Source organism: Semicossyphus pulcher, unplaced genomic scaffold (genome assembly GCF_022749685.1).
Source record: "Semicossyphus pulcher isolate SPU_LCO1_2020_fin unplaced genomic scaffold, fSemPul1.0.p SCAF_1, whole genome shotgun sequence".
NCBI lineage: Eukaryota > Metazoa > Chordata > Actinopteri > Labriformes > Labridae > Semicossyphus > Semicossyphus pulcher.
In genome coordinates, this window is record NW_027211603.1 from 9,751,818 (window position 1) to 9,775,348 (window position 23,531).

Consider the following 23,531-nt stretch of genomic DNA (forward strand, 5'->3'; position numbering starts at 1 on the left):
ATCATATTTAAAACACCCAAAACGTGTCACACAAACTCAGTACTTACTGTAGATAGTAAAAGAGTAATAAAGCCTGACTTCCTGGGACCATCACAGATAGTAAATGAGTGATTTTATAACAGCAGTAACAAGGGGTCATGGGATTTTTACTGCTGGAGATGAATCCCAAGTTGCCATGAATGAGTCTCTCCCATTGCTCTGCTAAAACACAGGCAGCTCTCTTACCCAGAGACAGAGCGAGGGAGGGAGAGAGGAAGAGAGAGAGAGGAAGAGACGGCACTTACAGCATACAGAAAGAGGTAGAGAAAGAGTTTGAGTGGAGAGAGCGTGAAGAGGCTGAGTGTGACAGCACCGAATGGGAGGAGGAGGAGGAGGAGGAGGAGGGACCGAGTGGAAGGGACAAGGGAGGGAGAAGCAGAGAAGGGGGACGGGCCGAGAGCGAGCGAGAGGAGGGAAAGTAGATGAGAGGGAGAAGGAAAGAGGGAAACTGAGGGAATCAGGAGAAGAGAAGGGAGCAAAAAGGAAAAAGAGGAGGACAGCTCAGCAGATCGGCCCAGTAGCATTCCTCTCACAGCTGCAGTGATCCAGGCTGGGAGGGGAAGTTTAGCTCAGCCACAAGGAGGAAGAAGAATAAAAACAACAACAAGAAATTGCATTTATATTTTTTGTTTCTCTGGGTGAAGAGATCAGAAAGAGTCCCTGGAGAGCGAAAGGGAAGAAGAAGAGAGGAATCAGAGAGAGCTTCTGCAGCCTCCGAGTGTCCTGCAGGGGAAGAAGATGGATTCAGACTCCGGAGAGCAGAGTGACGGAGACCTCTCTCCAGGTAAGCCTCAAGACGACTACAACTACAACATCACTTTCTGACATGTTGGTTAGACAGAAGCTAAAACATTTTACAGAGTAGAGTATGAGATTACGCAGAGGGTCAGCGAGTTCTTCCTTCCTGTTTTTGCGCATATTTTTAGCACTTTTATGACTCAACTTGGACACATTCTTCATCCATAACACTTCTCTCACAATGCAGGTTTCTTGCATTAATCACCAGTTTATTTAAATATCTGAATACTCCAACTTAGAGTCCAGTTTATCCAGTATCTATCTGTACAAGTATCTCACTCCTGAGTGGCGTCAGAAGTCAAGCAGCTGTGAGCTCTGATGCACGTACGCTCTGATGCCGGGCAAAGCCTCGCTGTGTGTGCGGATGAAAGCCGGCTCAGTCGGCACCAGGAACAGACAAGCTCCGACACGTGCAGCCGGTTTGTTCATCAACACATTCAGCATCAACACAGTGAAAGAGAGAGAGACGGAGAACAGCCTCCCTTAAGTCTTCTTCTTCCCCTCTTTGATGCGTCCAACTTTCCAACTTTGAGACTTTCAGTGCGTTTGTTTCTTACATAAATTCTGCTGGAGATGTTTTACGGCGTCAGAGTGCGGGGCAAAGATTTATTGCAATGTTCAGGGGCGAACAGTTGGCGTCATGCAGATACACACAGTCCTAAAAGTTTAGTGCCTCTCGGTGGATATTTCCCTGCATTCCTCTCATGTGGGCGATTTACTGAACTGTGATCCTGTGGAAAATGTAAGCCAGCAGATGAAGCAGCCTTCTGGAGTTTGAGTTCGAAGATCGTGAATCAAAAGTGTCTCTGAGAGGTTTTTATAACTCGGTGCGGCACAGGAGAGCATCGAGAATTTTTGTGCTTTTTTTTACACTCCATGTTTAGATTCAGTTTGATGCTTTAAATGATTTATCCTCCATTATATACTTACTGTATGTGTCAAATGATGGATGTGTAATTATCAGGGTGTGGTGTTGGCTCAGTTAGTGGTCGTGCCAGAATATTGAGGATGTTTTGGCAGTTTTCCGGCTCCTTTGAGTACAGCTTTATATGTTAATGATGCTCCGATGAACTCCAACCATCTGTCTGTCCATCTGGCCCATTGTCTGTCTGTCTTTTGGTCTATTTACAAAGGGAAAGGGATCCTTAATAAGAGAGCCAGAACGTTCTGAACACATCCTCAGTGGGTGATAAGATATCTGTATTATCTGCTGGTTCCAGGCAGACAGTTAAAACATCAAGCAAAGCCTGTAGTACAAAGCAGGTATGACAGGTAACTCCAGACAACCACAATACAGAAGTTACATTGTGATAGTAACTTCTGCTGCACACTTAAACTGTTCCAGGTTACGTTACATTCAGGTTAAGAGATCAACCTGTAAGAAAAACACGGCCTGCTGACTAATCTACTCTCCTGATCCCAGCACTCGATCAGTGGGTGCGTGGATTAGGAGGGGAGGAGGGCGCGAGTGGGCTGGTGCAGTGGTTAGCAGCGTCGCCTCACAGCTTGAAGGTTCCTAGTTTAAATCCTGGTTGGAAGAGGGGGGCCTTTCTGTGTGGAGTTTGCATGTTCTTCCCGTGCATGTGTGGGTTCTCTTCCTCCCACATGCTCGCTAGGTTCATCGATGACTCGAGGCATCGAGGTGTGGGTGTGAAAGGTTGTCTCTGTGTGTCAGCCCTGTGATTGACAGGCGATCAGTCCAGGGTGTAACCCCGCCTCTTGCCCAATGACAGCTGGGATAGGCTCCAGCCCCCCGCGACCCTGAACAGGATAAGCGGTGTAGATAACAGATGGATGGATGGAGGCTAAGAGTGTTCAGAGACCGACACAACTCTTTGGCTTTCCTGTACTTTGTCAGACATTCTTTGTGCTTGTTACCGATCCCATCCTACTGACTAATTAAAGCACAAAAGCTGTGTATTTGTTGTACTTGCATGTTATAAAATTAAACCTACTTGCCACTTTGAATAATGTTTTTATATAAATTTTCCATTTGACACCGCCGGAGTTGCAGCTTTAAGAATCAGGCCCAAACTGTGATGCACCCCCTGAGAATACCTCCGAGCAGCACGATAATTGAATGAAATACACAGATGTAATTACAGTCAGATCTGTGTGCCGTAATGATGGAGCCTTAAAAGCCTTAACTTGCACATTCAGAGAGTCAGCGAATTTATGCCAGCTGTCCTTCCTTCATTTGGCAGCTGCAGCTCTATCGCAGTCTGGATTATAGGTTCAACTTTTTGTCTAATATCATAGTTTGCTCCAAGTTTGCAAACTGTGTCGCTCCGCTGCCAGTAGGTCATATTTGCATTTGGTCATTTGCTGCAAACACCAGCACTTTTACATGCTTATTGAAAGCCTGGCTCCACTTGACGAATTGATAAGGCACAGTTGATTAGGCACAGCGAGGCCAGATAATGAGGAGATATTCTGAGCATGTTGAACTTGTTTCGTCTTACCAGCCTCAGGTCTTATACGTATTTAAAGCTTTGGTCGGTGCTCCGAGCCAATCTGCAGAGACAGAGGCTTCATTTATATCACGTTCATGTGTAGAGATGCACATGTTTTCCAGGGACAGGGCCGGAGGTGAATCCTAGAAACACCCCTCATCTGTCTGTTAAACTTAGAGCGTAGTAGCCGGAATTGACCCTTTCATGTTTGTCTTTCTAGCCTAAAACGAGGTGACACGTGTTGGAAAGGTAGGGTGATATGGGGGGAAAAACAGAATGACATTTTCCCAGAGCCTGACTCATACCCAGAATGCACCGAGCTTCGAGGCTGTGCTGCAGTGTCTGCTCTCGTTGTCTACTGTCAGTGAAAAAAAACAGGTATGGCTCCTTTTATAAGGTCAACTCTCTCAACAAAAGCTGTGCTAAAGTATTTAGTAAACAGGCGTATTTTGAAAGCGTTGCTGCACACAAACATGACCCTTATGTGTGGATATGTGCATGAGGGACATGTGATTGATCTGTGCTTTTAATGCATATTCTGGCACAAAACTTCATCAGTGTAAACAGTGAGGTATTGTGTTTCAGGCGGCTTTGACCCCTCGGCCTTCTCCCCTGCCCTTGAGCTGTCAGTGGATGTTGTTAGAGAGTGAGGCTGACATCTTCCTTTAAATCCGCCCTCAGAAACTCTTTTCATTAGCAGTTAGTGATGTTTTTTATACATTCCTGGAATTCTCTGGCTGTTGCACCGTCTTTGTCGACCTATGTTGTGTTTTTCTTCGCTTCTACGCTTCCCACATTGTCTCCAAAAAAAAACAACCCAGAGAACGAGCCTGACCTTGGTCCATTCTGCCGCAGGCTATGCTGCCTTCAAGTCAAACTCGTGAGGTTGTGTTTCTGACATGGAAAGTCAAGAAGGATGGCGCTCGAGTGGATTAAGGCATGAGAATGTTGTTGCTTGGTAACTGAAAATATAAAGATATATAAATTAATTATTACCCTTAGGGGGAAACTGCTTTGATCTCTCGAGCATGCACATTAAAACTGGTGGTAATTATGTGTTTTACATTTGGCCTTCATGCTAGCAACAACTAAAGCAATATTTATTCGTTTACCTTAGGGCACAAACATCTGAAATAAATCAACAATTATTTAATCAACAAAAGGAAAGTTACAGTTAGATAAAGCTGTAACACACACATCCTTGTTAAACAGGTTGTGTCGGTGGAGGCGTTTCCCCTTCCTGTGTTTTGTTAGGCAAGTTTACAACAAACGTCTTGACGCCAAAATGTGATCTTAGCCGCTGATGTACCTGCAATGAAAGCTTCTCGACTGTGAACTTGTTAGCCGCGGTGGAAATTATTCAGCGTGACATCACATTTGTCCTGTTATCTTAGGCAGAGAATGCAAAACAAATTCCCAAGAGAGGGAGAATCACTAGAGAGAGCAGTCATGTTTTTCTGTTTTTACTGTCTTACTACTCTCTGCACCTTTTGTTGTGTTGAAGCACGAAGACAAAACCACGATACAACAAGCTCTCACTATACTGAAAGAAATACTCCGTAGATCTTACGCACACAAAAGCTCACATTTTTCCCATAATCATCCAGTCATGCAAAGAGCATGCCACTGACCATTTAAATACCTACAAACTGAATCATCCAGCACAGAGGTTCTCAACTGGTCTAGCCTCGGGACCCACCACCACCTCCTTAATGACTAATCGTGAACCAAATATCTGAAATTCTTCAACTACTCCAATGTATTTAATGAAAAATGGTGCAGTTTAAAACAGTAGTGTTAACGGTGCAGTAGTATAAACAGTAGAACAGTCAAACAAAATGACCAGCAGTGCATAACAGGAAAATATTCCCGCTACAAATCATTAAATTAACAGCCTTTTGTCAACCGAGTAAACTCAAAGTGCATAATTAATACATCTACTGTAGGGCTCATTAAGTTTCAACAATGTAGATGTCGCTGTGATTACCCGATCAGTGGATACATGTGTGAATAAACTACAGTACTAATGCACACGTCATAGTCCTTCAAAATAAAAGAGCAGCTTCAACTTTTTCCCACAACTATTTTATTTTCAAGCACACATCCGCGACCCCACTGAAAACAGCTCCGCGACCCACGTTTGGGTCCCGACCCACCAGTTGAGAACCACCGGTCTAGCAGACCTGTCCTTCCTTCCTGTGGTGGACTGAAGCTGACCAAACCTGCTCATGAGTGGAAGCGAGGCTGACTGTAAACACACCTGCTGGAGTCCGCATTACACAATGGTTGCAAAACAAAGCGTAGAAATGCGCGTTTGACTGAACTTTGAACAATGATGTCCAGTTACTTCTGCATTCTAGGTTGAATATTTATTCAGCTGTTACATTAGTCTGACATTATGTTGGTGAAGAATCAGCCCACGGTCTGCTTTTGGCTGATTCATCGAGACGATGCGACTCACTTTAACACCAAAACCCAATCTGCCATCTGCAGAGCTATTTGCAGCCGTTCGTGGCTCCTTCAGATTCTCTATGGAAAGCAGACTTGTTGAAAAGAGACGCAGTTGGGCCGTTGTAATGACAGCTGTGAGCTTCATGAGGGCACGAGGGCTGTCGCTGTGGTTCAATTATAAACAAAAAACCTGCAGATGTTTGATGACAAAACTGAAATTTAATCCCCAGCCAGGTGATCATCTCCTGTATTCACACATAGCAAACACTTCAGCTCTATTGCTCGTGTTAATTGCCACTAATCCACACTTCCACAAACACTTCAAAGATGTTCAGAAAATATCGCTGCTGAATTAGCACAAACCAGGAGCACCCGGTAATCATAGGCGAGCTTCTGCCTCATGATTGCCATGTTCGCAGACTGGCCCGCATGCTTTGCACATGAAAGGCAGCCCTGCGCGCACCGACTGTAACACTCCCATCCACACACGCACACGCACGCTGAAAAAATGCCCGCACTCTTCTTGGTCATACCCTTGGTCTTGTGCTCTCTGAACACATGCATCCCTGATTTTTTTTTTTCCTCCTCCGCCTTTTATCTGGCCCACAGATGGAAAATGCACACCAGCTCTCTCTCTCTGTCTCTCTCTCTACACACACACGCGAGACACCAGGAGCTGGTTCTGGAAAACTGTAACAGGAACTTAGAGGAAAAAAAAGAAGTCAGGAGTGAAGCAGTAAGTGGAAAAGACGACTCAGGAGAAAGTGTTTTTTCCTCTGTAGCTGCAGCTCAAGAGAAGGTCTCTGACCGCTGCGTGAGTGCATAGTCCCCTGTATGCTCATGCATGTGCTAACACAATAATACTGTGGCATTTCATAGTGTTTGTGGGACATTTGGAGGGAGAATTGTTTCCCCACGGCTGAGCCATTACTGAAACATGAAATTAGACCGCAGAGGCATTTTGACGAGGCCTCGTAGACACACACTGAGGAGGGAGGTGGAGGAGGAGGAGGAGGCGGCTGCGGTTTCAGCGCAGGGCCAGTCGGAGGAAAGCAAACAGTCACTAGTGGCGCCTGGTGAGAGAGGAGAGGGCTGTTTGAGGGAGGGCAGTGTGTGTTAAGGCAAAGCTGGACTGGCATCAGTGGAGCGTTGCGCATGTACAGGTATCTAGATCTGTGAAAGCAGCACGCAGCAGCTGTGACGCAGGGGCTCCTACGTGTGTTTTATTTATTCACCTGTGTGGACTTTTTTAGGAAAGTTATCGGTTTTCTTAGCTCTGGTTTCCTATTTCAACTCGGTCCAAGTCTGATGTATTTATGGCAGCTGCTGCAGTCTGCGCCTGCCTTGCCAACCTCTTCCTAATATAACCTTAAATGCAGATTACATAAAGTTAAACCGAGTCTTTTCCTCTCCCACTTGCTGCAAAAAGGAAAAAGAGAACCCTGTCGAGTAGGAGGCAATTATACAGAAAGAATTTCACACTTTACTCTGGCACAACTGAGCTGAACTGTGCTGATTATAGCATCATCAGGGTCGAGGTAGGAAAAAGCACAATACCCACCTTCAGCATAATATATTACAAGAGCGAATGTGGAGCTGAGCCACATTAAGGTGCGTTTAATGTACCTTTTAAGCTATTTGCTTCTAGGAGCTATAATTTGTGGCAATTACATTTTAGACTTTTCATTGGCAGTAATGGCAACAGAGGGAAGCTAGATTTCCACACGCTGATATCCTTAAAGCGAGGATTTAAATTAACTCAGAGGGATTAGGTTTGGTGGAGAAGGTTAGGTTAAAAGAAGGAATGCAGACACTAAAAGTCAGAAACAAATCTACAAATGTGTGTGTGTGTTTATGTGAGTGAACCACAGTTATTTCCTGGTCATTAGTTAGCGGTGGGTTGGCAGCCAAGAGAGCAGCAGTACTCGGGCTCTACGCTGAAGCGTGTCATGCACAGTGAGGGCCTTCGAGTTCAAAGCTCAAAGTAGATCCAATTTAATCGCTTCAATCAAAGCGGGAGCAACCTTTTAATTGAGGCAGCAGACAGCTGAAACCCCGCCCCCTTTCCTGGCTAACCATCGCTCCCCGAACATTTATAACTCCTTGTTATTAACTCACTGAGGGTTTCTGTCAGCTAGCTTCTAGGAAATCTGTAACATGTGCTACTGTACTGGCTACTTTAATTTAAACACCTCGTCATTTGTAATCAAAATAGCAACACAGGATGCTCGCCTTTAGACATTGAGTTTGCCTCAACTGTGGGAGCCATAGTTGTTACCCTAGCTCCTTTAACTCAGAGCAGTTTCTTTCTGAGCTTGCTTCATCTTTGCCTGTTTGTCAGTTTTCTCAGAAATGGTGTGACGCTGTGAGCAACAGGCTTTGAGGTACATTTCCTCTCACTTGATTGGTATGTTTTATTGCCCAGTCAGCAGTGATGTGTGGTTAATCCACTTAAGCTTTCCTAACACAACAGGATGTTGAACGCACCACCATTCCTGTTAAAATAAAACTTTTAAAAGTTTTGTTTGTCCTGAATGCGCACTGTCCCATCCTCGCAGTCTGCACGTTTTTATTGGCTTGGGGTTACTCACCAACTACCTTAAAGGGGGGTATTATGATCATTTCAAGCTTCATTTTTCACTCTGTGATACCTGTGGAGTTTACAGTTAAAAAAAACTAGTGCTCTGTGCAGGCCCTCATACAGACTTTGCCTGAAACAACCAGGTCAGCTCTGTCCCTTTAAGAAACCCCGCCCCTACAAGCCCACTTTCCTGTGATTGGTCAGCTCTCCGAAGCCTGCTGAGGGTGACTTTGTGACGTCACAAAGTGCAGCATGTAGAAAAAACTGTGTGAAACCTGGCGTTCACAGCAGCCTGCAGACTGAGCTGAGAAGCCTGGGGATTACTGCAACATACTTTTACCTACAGATTTGAAACTTCCGCCACGTTTAGTCTGGACATCCGACATTGTAAAATATATTTACAGTATGTCTTAAAATGTGAAACAGCATAATACCCCCTCTTTAAGGATAACACACATAAATGTTGTTATTAAGAATGTCACTAATCCCTTGAGCAGACAGTTTCAAAGCCTCATGGGAAATGTAGTTGTGGACTGCTCACAAAATCATTCTTTGATCTTTGTTTACATGGCACAGTCAATAAAGTTAACAGAATGAATGAAAAAAACATGTTTCAGTTATTCAAGGCCCCCATCTATGAAGGAGCCCCTGAGTTATGGACGCTCTTGGTAGAGAGGATATCTCGGACAGGCGGTCAGTTCCATAAGGAAATAACAGACTGTGATTCATTCGAAGGTTCCCGGTGCCTCACTTCTACATAAACCCAGTTAAAGCGGGTGAACTTGTAAACAAACCAGGAGGCCAAAGTTATGGGGGAAGCTGGCAAAGCCTGGCTGATAGTGCACGTTTGTGTGTGTGTCTGTGTGTGAGTGCGTGCACGCGTGAGCCTCTTTGTAAACGATGCCACGGCATGCTGAGACTTGGCCGAGGTCTATGAGAGAAGCGACTCACCCCAGGCCGGAAAACACTTACTTCCTCGGCACTCACGCTCGGCTCAGTGTTGTAGATCTGTTGAGAAACGGACAGAGAGGGAAGAGGGAGACAAAAAGAGACAAGAGATTCGTGAACGTAAGACAAAGACTCGCGCTGCCACCAGTTCTTCATACAGCTGCAGATGATGTAAAAGGGAATGATGGTGGGAAGATGTTTTTGACGCTGTGTGGGTCTCCGTTTGATGTAAAGAGACTCTGACAGGAGCTGGATCCTCAGAAAATGGACACACGATTTCACCTCTCTTTCTTTAACACCCCCTCCTCCTCCATCCTTCTTTCTGTCAATCATCCACGCTCCTTTTAATCAAAGTGACACATCTGTAGACTTTCAGAAAGGCTGGGATTGTGTGTTTATTTTTAAAATTTCAGAATCGTTTAAATTTTAGGGCATTTTCCAGGCAAACATTTGCTCTTATTCCTGTGTTTACAGCTCATTTCTGAAAATCTTGACTGAATGGTGTGAAATGAAAACGTACACAATGCCAGCTCTGCCCCCTCGCCTCTCTCTTGCCCTCTTTCTCTCTCTGTAAAAAGCTAAGATTCTTTCTTTTGGATGGAAAACGTTAAGGAAACTTTCTGTCTGGGTTTCAGGCCAGATAAAGTAAGGAGAGAAAGCCCCAATATTTTACCCTGCTCTGCTTTCTATTAGGCCTCAGTCTCACAGTCTATCATTATAGTCCACACACAAACACATACACCCAGCTTTCTATAAATAGAGAGCCACTGTTTTTATGAATCACTTTATTTTCTTGAGACAGTTATCTACAGGATTTTTTTTTTTGGCTCAAATGCATCACATCAATCAAACACCATCTTTTGGTTCTATTTTTGGTTCGAGAAATGTGACTTTGGTTGGTTCTCTTGTCTGTGTGTCACTGTGATTATCATATAACCTACAGTAGTATCTATAATATAGTGGAAAATATAATTTGTGGCTGTTGTTAGTGATAAAAATGTACAAAACATAACTTCCTGTGAGTGTGAGGCCCCCCAAAAAATGGGGAGAAATTATCCCAAGAGTTGTAGGGTGATGTTTCTTCAGCGACAACTTAAGTCCTTTTCATTTATAGGCCTACACAATACTCATTCGTAGCAAATATAAGATTTTACACATCTCTCTGTCTGTATACATATATACATACACACACACACACGGTAAATGTCAATTAACTCTGAAAACATAAAGTGGCTGCACCTGGCTCTGCTACAGGGTTACCTCTGTGACCAAGCAGGGGGTTCAGCTCACACAACCGGAAGCTAACAAACAGCCAACTTTTCTCAGATTAACTTAACTTTAACTTTCTCAACTGTTGACTTAACACTCTTTTGACACTCTTAACATGCAAGCAAGTAATTACAGGCAACTTACTTTCTTTAAAAATACACCATACCTGTAAAACGGGGAGAAATAGTGAGGGGGTTGACAGGTTGATGTTTACTCATCGACATCCGTAGCCGAACGAGGAGACTGCCGCGATTTCACCAGATACGTGGGTGCAGACAGAAGCAATCGAACTGATAAGACCACTTTGCAGATCAAAGATAAACTCTATTGCAGCTGAAGTAAAACAATGAAGAATGAGTTAACCTGATTGAAATAAACACCTTTCCAGTATTTTAGCCATTTTTAAGCATTTAACAGTTTTAACTAGCTTTTAAAGATTTGATGGATTCAGTCAGTCGTCATGAATGTATATTTTTATAGCCGATATTTATCATACATTTTATATGATTACAAGCCATGAATTGACATTGCTTTTTAACGTCTGTGAGTGTATAGGCTTTAAACTTGTCAAATTACAAGGACAGTTTAGAGATTCTGATAATTAAATGCAATATACAGTTGAAATCCTTATTTTGTTATACAGTAGAGTTGCCCTTAACCAATGGCCGCTTGACAGGATGTAGCAGCTAATGATCGTGGCAGAGTAGTTTTCCAGTGAAGCTCTCAGGGGAGCGAAACAGAGAGGGGGACACAGCCTCCAGCCAGTTCCCATGCCCGCTTAACCAGCTAACCGTGGCCTGGCTCTTCACCAGCTAAACAATAGCAGACATCAGGGAACCACAGCTGGTGAAGACATTAGCTGTACAGCAGAGGAGAGGTCAAAGGGCAGGGATCTCACAGGGCCTCACAATTCACGCTGCGTCCTAACAGGATGTCCCTGATACCACCTCTCATCCTCAGGATTGGCCGTGTCTCTGCTCTTCATAACGAGTAGTGACTGTGATTAAAGTCAAGGGCAGGGTTAAAGGTGAAGGTCATGTTGCTGACGTCTCTCTCGTTCCTTGTGACAGGCAATCAAGCCAGCGAAACATAAATCAATCAGACATTTCCTGCCACTGCTTTAATTTGCCTCATCTCTCTGGTTCGACTCTACTGGGACACGTCCATTAAGACTAAGAGACCGAGAGACAAAGAAAGAGATGAGGCACGGAGCATTAAATAAAGTGTGCGGCAGCCAAACGAAATCTGTTCCTGAGTCCCTCCTGACTCAGAGAGCCTCCTAAGTGCCTCTCTCTGGACTGTTAGTCACAGCAGAGACATTTAGACCAGTCCCAGGATAAACACACTTGCAGGTTCAAACAAAGTGTATATCAGAACTCTTTATAACACCAACATTAACATGCATTAATCTACTGTTCATGAGAAACACTTGTAACGCTCACATGACCCAGTGATGCTGAAGTTGTAGTGGTGGCCAAGTTACCACGGTTCATCTATATTTAGACTGCTTGTTATTCTTTAAAAAACAATCTTAGACTTCAGTCCACCAGGCAGGATGATGTTGGTTTATTAAGGTTTTGTAGGTCACAATATCAAAATGGCAATATCTTAGGCTAAAGTTATCCAATCCCTGCCTGGATTTTATGTCCTTGATTACTCCAACAAATTCGTCCACCCCAGCAGACCATCTGTTAAAGTGATGATCTCAAAGATTTTAATTTAAATAAATGTCTGTTAAGACATTATCTATCGCCAAATGAGGTAACACAATGTTGATTGAGCCTATGGCCCGCTGATGAAAGCCTTTGCATTTGCAGTATATTGTATTATTATGGTCTAGGTGTCGGTTGATATGTGGTCCAAACAAAGCTGGTTATAGAGAGGTGTGAGACGTAATGACTGATGACCTACTTTGTTGATGCTGATCAACTATCCAACAATGGACTTTGTTTGTCAAATGTGAGCATGCGCAACCACTTAACAGCGCTATCAGCTGACGAGAGACTTCAAAAGAAAAATATTTCTTATATTAGGTTAATGCTCCTGACCTCGTTATGTGAAACATTACATTACTTGTTCTTTTAGTACATAAACATAGCCCATGTCTTATTTAATATCCTCTAACGAAATACATGCAGCTATTGTATCATTGTATTTATGTCACCAGCACATAGCATCATGTTATTTACATCAACATAAACAATAAGCATTAATTAGAGGATGACCAATAATGGATTATTAAGGCTATTTATATATGAGAGCTCGACCAATATTTATTTTTTAACAACAATTTTAATAAAATTCCCCAAACTTTGGTTAACAAATTATCATGAACATGAAACACAAACTTGTCAGTGCTCATATGGAGGAGAAACCGAAGGCATCACTGTTTCTAACCTACTTCAAACATTTCTCTGTAACTTCTTCGTCTTATAGCCAAAAATACATGCTGTTACCAATATATTTGCAATGAACAGATATTGGCTGGGATATCAGCCCAACAGATTTATCACCACAAGTACAAATCTGTTGAATTCTACACTCATGGCAAAGCTTCAAAGGACGGCATTTGGATAAAATTCACACAGTCCTCCAACCAAACCATCCTAAAGTAGGCCACTCATAGGATCAAGCCTTAATCTGGCCATTTATTTCAACAGCAGAATTAATGAGGAACACTTCCATTTCTTTGCTTTCAGATGAAGTTTTCTTTGTGAATTGTAATTTTATGTTTTTGTTTCTCAGGTTTTATTGTGAGGTTTCAGTGTCCATTGCCTCATCCCTGTTAAGGACAAACAAAAACAAGATTAAAGCAGAGACAAAAGACAAGAGAGGGAGAGAAATTTCATGCCAAAGTAGAACAGCTAAATATTATGTTTGATTGATGTGATTTCTAGAAGATGCAACAAAGCAAAGAATCCTGTAGACATAAGAGAAAGTTATCAGTTAGTCATTTACAAGCATTGGGAATCTGTGAGGATAAAGCTACGTCCTCTTCCGTTACACTTCCTGTACAGCCGGAGTTAGCTAACATGTACTTTCCAGTTCGAGCCAGAGACAGTAAACGGTGTACAAAAGGGGATGAACTTTACACTCTTTAACCCCACTTCACACAAATGAGAGTCATTAAGGTATTAAAATGGAGTTATTTATTAACCCTAAAGGTCTGAATGCTGCTCTACATCCTGAGCAGCTGTTAATGGCACTGTGAATGACCCCTTTCAGCGTCACAGTGACCTTTGGAAAGTGGCTCAGAGTCACATTTTGTGTCATGAATAATGCACATCAGTGCACTATGCTGTACTCCGTCTTCTTCTGAAACTCTTTCGTAATCTTTACTGCTTTCAACAAGACACAAACATAGACAGATAGGCGTAAGAAGAGAGAGAGAGCAGGGGTGGTATGTTTGAGTCATACTCCGATTAGTGCAGTGGGAGTCAAAAATACACCAGCAGGGAGCCTGCACAGATCCAAGTAAGCCTCAATATATTCCGCTGCCTGGATACTTCCGCAGTTTTTCCTTGTGTATGACTGCCTGCATCTTAATGTATCCCTGCACTCTGTTTACTATACGTCTGTGTGCATGTGTGTGGGAGTCTACAGACACACACAAAACCTAGATACGTTCTTTTCCTCCAGCTCTGGCACCAGCTGGCACAACACGCCATCCTCCGCTCCCCACTCCAGTCCACTGGCCTCTCAGGCTTGCTTAACACCAACCCTGCAGGCTATTAAAAACCCCTTTACTGTTGCTGAATGACCCGCTCCATTGTTTACCTCGAGCCTTGTAAAAAGCAGCCGGAGAGAGTCTGCAGCGGCTCCTTATTGGAAACCAAAAGCACACGAAAAGGCCAAGGCAAAAGAAGAGGAAGTCAAGCTGTCACTTCTGTGTACTTCTGCTCCGCAAAGAGCTTCTTCTCGGACATTTCCTTAGTATTAATGCATTGTTAATGTTGTGTTTGTACTCTGAGAAATGGCAGTGCTGATGGGTGAAAGACTATTACTAGGCTATTTATTTTGCCACAATAAGAGCACATAATCTGGAAGACTTTAAAGACTCTCCATAAATGTATGCGACTACTGCAGAAGTCCAACTTTTCAGTAGGCTAAAGGGGATTTCCCCCTGTAAAAGAAAATATCTGTCTGGAAAATTATTGCAGTTTTAGCATTTACAGGGTGCAAAGAATGGCCTGGAAACCACTCGTTTCAAAGAGGCATATATAAGCTTTTCAGTTATGAGATGGAAAATAGCTTGCACATGGAAATTAAATGTACAGCAGGGACATTTGGGCGATGAGGAAACTTTGCAGAGCTCAATACCTTTTTTGTTTGTCACACAGCAAAAACACTTCTCGTACCTTTCTGCATCTCTGTCAGCATCTTTGACTGTTTGGCTGTTTGAGGTAATAATGTTTAGAGGAAGGAGCGACAGGAGCAAAGAGTGCGGTGAATAGATGTATTTCTTTCTTTGCCTCGTCTCTGAACACCTGTGTCCGTTATGTGAGCACATGTGTGGTGAACATGTAATCCCCGTCTCTCAGAAAGGAAAAACAAAACAAAGGCCATCCCATGCACCTGTGCAGACCGTGACCGATGCTAAACATGAGCATGTTGTTAATAGCAACCTCAGTGGTCAACCAGTGTGCTTCCTCTGTGCGCCTGTGTGTTTGTGTGTGTATACCTGATACTTGCAGAAGCTCTGAATGATTTAAAACATCATGTTATCGGTGGCTGCAGCAGTGAATGACTCACCGCTCTCAAGGATAAAACTGTAAGAGAAAACAGTTACAGACAGCTGCAGGGTTATGTTTTTCTTTCAGGGTTATTTTTGTTTTGCATGTTCATGAATATTTATCTTTGGACGCCTTAGTTCCCCTTATTTACTGTTGTCAGTTTAGATCGGTTTTGCTTCACTATTTCTGTGTTTCAACAAATATACATGAAAATGTATTTTTTATGTATAACGTGCAGGTTTCAGTACATCAGTTACGCTATTAAATACTTTACCTCACACAGATAAACATCCAGTTACACACATATAAGTTTCCTTATCACGGTCCGATGTGTGTAGTTACATACTGGAGAGCATAAGATTTTATTTATTACATTCTGTAGGATATCATCATCTCACTTGGCTTTGATCTAACGATCAATATCATCACTGTAAATAAGTTGTCCTTCCTCTTAATTGAGATGATAATTCTATTTATCGTGAGGTTGTTTATTCTGCTGTCAAAACTTGAAGCCACAAAGGCCACTGTAGGACACACACGCAAGCACACACACACACACACACACACACACACACACACACACACACACACACACACAGTTGCCTCAGTCAGACGTGTGTGTTCTGCAGCTTTCCGGCTGATAAGCCTAAACCTGCCTCCAGCGTTGACTCAGTGAAAGGCCAGTCGGCCCTCGTCAGTGTTCGCTGCTGGTCCTGCTAATGGCTCATTCCTCTGGTTACTCTGGAACGAGACCAACACAAGCCTCAGGACCCCGTCTCACGGCCCAGCTGGCCCGCACGCTGCAGAAATGGACCAGATTAGAAAGTCATTTACTCTGGATATAAACAAATAACATACGTGCTAAGAGGGCAGGTTCTGCTCACTTAACTTCTAAAGAAAGACTACTTAGATGACTTTTAAACGATACTGGAGTGACCTGCCTATCACTTTCTAATTACATTGGGGTTTTTACTGATGGTATGTATCCTTCCCAGACCTGCCAAGAGAGTGGAAGGTCTAGAAAGTTCCAGTCTTTGTGCTAAGCTAATCTAAACTAAGCATCTGTGGAAATGACAGTGGCTCTGTACTGTAATGTTGCTATTTTAGCTACAATTAACCATATTCACACCTGGCAAGTTTACTCCGACCTCATGCTCAGAGTGGGAAGAAAATATCTGTTAAAATGTACTCATTAGATACTGGCAGTTAAGTCACGACAGCTAACGTTAGCATTCAACTAGCTGATAACAGTTTACTGTTAGCTAGCTAATATAACTGGTTTACTCACTTCATATCAAACAGTAATGTAAGCTAGGAAGTGGTTGAATGCCAACGTTAGTGGTGAATTTGAAGCCCTTAAATGACAGCAGTACAATATTATAACAGCTTTTGTGCTTCCACTAAGAAAGAGAGGGAAATTGATGCTGTGTAATCAAGGTGAATGCTCCATGTGCAAGCAGTAGATTGCTCGGTTTCAGAGAGACAGTGTTCTTGTAATAAAACTGCTGCTTGCATCTACATGTTGAAATTACACCAAGCAACCATTTTTTGACCGTTCCTGATGAGGCCAGTGTGCTGTTGCATAGCCATTGAAATTCATTTGTCCATCCTTCAGTAAAAGCAGTGGTTAACACAGCAATTTTCTGCGCCCACAAAGGTCAGGTCAGCTGAAACAGCACACTGTGGACATTTGTACAGCGCTATTTAAACACACATAATTGCAAGCAACGTGAAGAAGCTGTTTCATCAACCCAAATTTTAAAGTCTCCACCCGAGAGCAAACAAGCATATTTACCCAAATGTCACTTCCTTGATCTAAGTGTCTCGGACTGAAATGATAAATAAATCAGTCCAGATGGACACTTTCTGCAGAACACCACCTTTAGCAGGCAGGATTGGCCGCTCTCCATGTTCCACACTGGATGTATGTTCTGATGCAGCGCAGCAGAAACTGTTGACTCAGCACTCTGAAAACATCAGGCGGAACAAAGAGAGACTGTCTGGTCAACAGCCACTGCCAGAGAGCTGCAAGCACCTTACTAATCCTGATGTTAAAAGTAAACTCCACCAACTCACAAAACACTCTTATGTAACGGCTTTGATAGGCCGATGGCTGCTGCCATGTGGGAATAAGTTTTGCTATACAGAATACTGACTTTATTTTGAGAAATCTTCACACTTGAGGACAAGTGTGGCAGAGAAAATAATGAGCAGGCAGGAAGGAAAGTGTGAAAGCAGGAGAGGGATAAGTAACAGGATACAGACAGTTTTCTGGCCGCGTCTCCCGACAGCTTGGACTCTTCACTAACTCAATCTGACATTCTGGATCGTGCATGTCACTCATCTCTGCCTCTGGGCGACAGGCTGAATGTGAGACAGCTCGGACTTTTGAGCGTCTCCATGTGCACGCTTATAACCAACTACCCTCACTTACTGTATGTGCTAAAATCTCCAGCCAGACTCTGAATCACCCTCCTCCTCCCCCAGCACTCTGAAGAACGGACACAAGGCTGCTTTAGGTGTGAGTCACAGTATTTTTTTTTTTACCCCCACACTCTGGCATTTTTGCTTACATTCTTCAGCACTCTGAAATGTGCAAACAGACTTGAGACAGGGGTCAACGCGAGTGAGTCGATAGCCACCTGCTGGTCTTCAGAAACAGGCTGCAGGCTGTATGGAGGGGGGTGGCGGAAGGATAATTAGTCCACTTTTAGCTCTGCACTAAAAACAGAGATCAAATCAGTTCCTTTGTGCAGCACTCTTTAGTTATATATTTTTTAAGGCAGATGTCGGTTATGTATTTGCACATAAGATACAGATTCATTCATCACACATACCGGTAGGACGCAAATCCAATATTCTGCACAACCACTGGTCTGACAAGGCCGGCTTTATGAAGCAAGCCGTTACCTTTATCAGTGTGCCAGGGTTTCAGAAATCCATCCAGTCGGGTTTCTGAATATCAGAGGCTCGCTGGAACAAAGAGCTGCTTCAGAGAAACAGGAAATAACAGTGACAAAGAGAGCCTGTTGATGAGAGACACTGATCTGCCTAATGAAAACCACAGTTATAAGTCCTGGTGTTGCTTTACAAATATCATAGAAACCACCACTTACCGCAATGTACGATGTCACTTCAGGCCACGTAGTTTACACTTCATGCCTTTGTTGACCGATGTTGACTGTAGAAAATCAAGCACTATTTGAAGCTCTTAGAAGCAACTGTATGTTAAAATAAAAAACAGAAAATCCATCCATCCACACGACAGAGAATAGAACAGTAACTTATATGTTGTGTACTTGCTTATGTACATATTGATCAGACCAGATTCGGAGTCCACCGGAGCCCCTATAAAACTCAAATCATGAGTCATTCCTAGCGCTGATCACTTAAAGAATAATCACTAATTATCAATAATTTGCAGAAGACAGCGGGCTAACAGCTGTATGGCTAGTTTTAGCATCTTTCAGCTCATGTTTTGGTTTCATGTCCCGCAACATAAAAGCTAGTATCCTGAGGTTTCTCTGTCTTTAGTGTGCGTATAAGCAATTTTTACCTAATATTTTGTCCATAACAGCTTTCTAAATGTGCATAATATTTATGTCTATACTGTATATTTAAGCAACATCACACACATCTCACATGTACGTTTATCAGTCTGCTTTCATTTATCATCAGCCAGTGAAATAAGAGTCTGCTGTGTGTTTCAGAGGTAGCAGCTTTATCAATGTAGGCACACACAACAGTATTCAGAACACCTAGCTGAGGCGGAGTGATACACAGAGTGAAAAGTCTCATATCAGGACTCATAAGCTGTGTCCCAATCCACAGGCTGCAGCCTTCAAAGGTCGTATTTGAAGGCTGCGTCTGTCAGATGCATCTGACAAATGCGCCCTCCTTTTCCCGGATCCATCGGGCACATCCCGAGATTCATTGCGCGCCAATTTAAACGAGATGGCGCACTCTTACATGACCGAGAAATACACTGTAAAGGTTTTTGGTTTTAACTCAATCGAATAGCTAGAGATACACGTTTAAAAAAACGACGAAAGGGCCCTTGAAACAAATTATTTTAAAAATAATAGGTTAAATTACATGACCTCAGTTATGCTAGCTAGTTAGCCAACAAGCTACCTGTTGCTAGGTGACAAGGTGGCGTTTGGTGATACAAGGGTAAGGTGCAGGGACTGCTGGTGACGCAAACAGGAAATCCTCCGTAGACACCCTTCGCTGTACAGGAAGCAGTACATCAGATCTTATGTTATTGGGAAATGACTGTAGACAAAGATATTTGCTTTATTAGCTGTAAATGTCAAAGAAGGCTAATTACATGTGCACGAAATGTCATTTAGCTCCAGACCAATATGTGAAATGTCACTTTTGTACACTCACATGAAATGCCAGGGATAACATATCTATCTCTCGTGCAGCGTTCAACCTCTTGCATATGTGAGAATTTAAATAAGACACACACATACGTATGTAGGCATGCTGAGGAGGCGATGATGATGTAAATTCTGTTACATAGCTGTCTGTTTTAACAAATTATAATGACAACACAGCAGGTGTTCTTCTGCGAATTTGGGCTCATCTGCTGTCCTTTTGCTGGGCAATGACGCCCCCATCTACTCTCTCTCTCCCTCTCTCTCTCTGGACGTACATGAGGAGGAGGAGGAGGAGGCTGACAGTGTGCCCAGGAAACAGGAGGAAAAAGTGAGGCGTCCTTCCTGAGCTTTAATCATAAAAGGAGTTATCTGGTGTGTAATTTGTAGCTGGGTGGCACCTAAATAAAAACCCTCTCTGTCCTCCCACTACTCATATTCACGCAAACACATGTTAAACCGCTGCCATGGCTGTACGACGACACAGTCAGACTTTGATTTTCTCCTCAAGATGAATTGAGACAGCAGTGGGACACGGCCTAAAACTGTGATCAATCTGGACTTGTACATTCACAGTGCAAAGAGACACAGAGTGCAAAGAGGTTGTTATCAGTGCACAGCTGTTTGATGTTATCCACAGAAGATAGTCATTCCTCCCATAGTCAGCCAACCACAGCACAGGCAGCTCCAGGAAGGACACCGCCCTGCTTTGAATGTGGCTGCGCCGCATTTTATCTTCTCCTCAGCTCTAACTTGTTCAGACTGTGTTCTGAGTTCAGATACTTCTGTAACTTTTTCAAAAAGCTGGAAAGAGTTTTTATGTCCGATAGAAACTTTTAGTCAGCAGCAGTTCTGTGTATCCAAGTTTGGATTTAGCCTTTGTTCGTGCCAAAAACTGAATCATCCTATTAATGCTGTGCCTTCGTGTTTACTCAAATCACATTAAACACTGGTACAAATTACCTTGTTACACAACAGTAAGTTGTGTAACAATGACAGTCAGTGTCTTCCTCTGAACAGCTAAGATCTTAACTTTAGATCAAACTTGTTTTTAGCTCTCACAGCTCCTTTGGGACCAAGAGTTGTCAGTGGCTTGAGAAAGGAAAGGAAGGACCCATATTTATATTACAATGGGTCAACAAAGTTGGAAAAGCCCATTTGTCCTGATGGAAGTCAGCTGTTACATGTAAACATGCTGGACTGAGAGGGCGGAGATCATAATAACATGAACAGAAATGTGCAGTCAAAGAGCTCCATCTTTCCAATGTTTTGTTGATTGCATTTATGAAGTTAATCCATTCAGAAATACCTGAGTATATATATTTGATATAAAGCACCTGTCACATATACTCGTTACAAGATTTACCCAATAGACTGAACAGGACAATGTTCTCGTTCGGGAGCTGTAATAATGTAACAACAAGCTGGTGAAAATAGTGGCTCTAATGAACAAAGTATTTCATTCAGGTGCTGGTGGAGACCTAAACTGAGGTAAAAGAAAAATGATTAGATTCATCAGATGGACAAAAAATATGTGATGGATGTGATGGACACATTTGCCTTACCAACGTTATAAGGAGATAATATGTCTATGTTGTGTTTTATGTGCTGCAAACCCCAAAGAAACCAAAACTTTTTTGTTCTGCTCACCTTTTAAAAAACGTATCATGAATATTTCTGACCTTAAGCACTAACTCAAACCCTCTTGTCTCTGTTTCTGTCCCCTCAGGACAGGAGAGCTTCAACTCTCGCTCCCTGGCGCTGCAGGCCCAGAAGAAGATCCTGAGCAAGATGGCGACCATGGTGGTGGCCAACATGCTAACAGACGACACCAGCAGCGAGATCTTGGACGAGCTCTACAAGACGAGCCGGGAGTTCACCAAGAGCAAGAAGGAGGCCCACAAGATCATCAAGGATGTCATCAAGATCGCCCTGAAGATCGGCATCTTGTACCGCAACCACCAGTTCAGCTCGGACGAGCTGGACACAGTGGAGCGCTTCAAGAAGAAGATGAACCAGGCGGCCATGACAGCGGTGTCGTTTTACGAGGTGGAGTACACCTTCGACAGGAATATTCTGTCAGAGCTCCTGCTGGAGTGCAGGGACCTGCTTCACGCCCTGGTCGAGCAGCACCTGACCGCGCGCTCACATGCACGCATCGACCACGTTTTCAACCATTTTGCCCACGGGGATTTCCTGGCCGAGCTGTACGGAGACGGAGACGACTACAGACTCTCTCTGAGGAAGATCTGCAACGGCATCAACAAACTGCTGGACGAAGGAACGCTTTAACCTCCCACGCCTGACCTCTTTCACCTCCAGCTCTCTCTCTTCTCCTGCTGCCTCCTTCTATTTCCTTTTCACTTGCTCACCCGTGACCGCTCACATCCGCCACCTTCTTTTTCTCTCGTCTTCCTGTTTCTTCTTCATCCATTTTCATGAAGCTAGTAGTAACATCCTGCTGCTGTGATTCAATGAGGGAATCCTTTGGACTGTCTTTCCACTCGGTGGATCATTGCAGCGAACTCGGACAACGTATATCATGTCGTATGCATTAAAGCATTCCAAGTCCTCCTCTTTGTGTGCAAAAGTGTACTGTACCAATGGCCAAAAAGCATTCCTTAGGTATATCTGGATATGGAAGATAATCAGTGGTAGTTATCAGTCTCTCTCTCCTTGTGTGTGTATGTGTGTGTGCACATGTGTTCGTATGGGATTTGCTTGAATATTTGCGTGTTTGTATATAAGAACTATGACATGGTGTGTATTATGTATCTGTGTCAATCTTCTCTACAAGGGTGTAACACTTTGTCTTTTATTAAAGATTTCTTGTAAACATAATTTTTGAAGTTATTGTGACAAAATATATCTATGTTAGCTGAAAAGATCGGTATTAATGATTAGCTTCATGCTAAAAGTTAAGCTTTCTCAATTATGCTTAAAGTTTTCTTAAACAAAACGTTTTTCTGTATCTTTTTAAGAGGAAATAGCCAGCATGAAAAAAAAAATGTAGCTATGGCTCGGATCTGGAAAATTAGCCACAAATGTTGCATGAAGCTCCTACTTTCACGTCCATTTCACCCACATGCATGCCAGGAATAAATTTGCAAACAATAATTTGTAAATGAGCGGGATAATCAGAGATTTGTCGGTTCTGGTTCATTAGATACTCTCTGGTCTATTCTGCTCCCCGTTCCAGGAAAACATGTAACCAGTGGCTTGGTGGGACTCCAGCTGGATTATTTTGGCAGCCAGGGGAGAAGAGGTCCAGTTTTATAGCTCTGTCTCCTGGTACAGACACAAAACAGGCAGACCACCCACCCAATGAGCCTCAGTCTGAACATATTTGCTTTCAGGCACATGAATCAATGTAGTTAGCCTGTACTTTAAATGTAAAATATAAGAGAAAGGTGCATTCATTTCATCAATATACTTCATTTACTTCTATTTTTGTCTCTAGCTGGTTCCAGCTTCTTGAATCAGACACGCTGGACACAATAGAGATAAAACTGTGTCAAACAAACACATACAGTGATTCATAATGCAGACTGGTCAGAACACTGTTCCAGGAAGCTGAGAAGATATTACGTTATCTAAGCCTGCAGGTCAACTCAACATTAGGTATTAGTTATGAATATTCAAAACAGTTCAGAATCTGTGGGTTAAAATCGTACTAATTGTTTATTGTGGTGAGAGTATTATGCATAATCTCTTCTTACTCTTGGCAAGACAGCAAAATGCATACTTTTCACCATGTGTAACTTTTCCTTTAAATCTAATTTAAACTGTATCCCACCCTAAACCTACTCTTTAAAAGAGGTCCTTCACCACATTTTATTGCACTTAATTTTGGGGATAAGACTGGTCATTATAAGTG

At 42.9% G+C, this 23,531-nt stretch overlaps 1 protein-coding gene across 1 annotated transcript; it reads left to right on the plus strand.

The window, feature by feature from the left end:
* Window positions 1–389: 389 nt before the first annotated feature.
* Window positions 390–22,495, plus strand: tnfaip8l3 (tumor necrosis factor, alpha-induced protein 8-like 3). Its single transcript, XM_069664447.1, has 2 exons — window positions 390–823; window positions 21,384–22,495. Exons 1-2 carry the CDS (start codon window positions 778–780, stop codon window positions 21,944–21,946), a joined length of 609 nt encoding a protein of 202 aa, XP_069520548.1. The 5' UTR covers window positions 390–777; the 3' UTR covers window positions 21,947–22,495.
* Window positions 22,496–23,531: the final 1,036 nt, after the last annotated feature.

What these genes read in the sequence shown, in the direction of transcription:
- tnfaip8l3 (XM_069664447.1), top strand. Translation starts at nt 778, where the DNA reads ATGGATTCAGACTCCGGAGAGCAGAGTGACGGAGACCTCTCTCCAG. An exon ending in TGACGGAGACCTCTCTCCAG is followed by an intron (nt 824 to 21,383) that starts GTAAGCCTCAAG and finishes CTGTCCCCTCAG; the next exon opens with GACAGGAGAGCTTCAACTCT.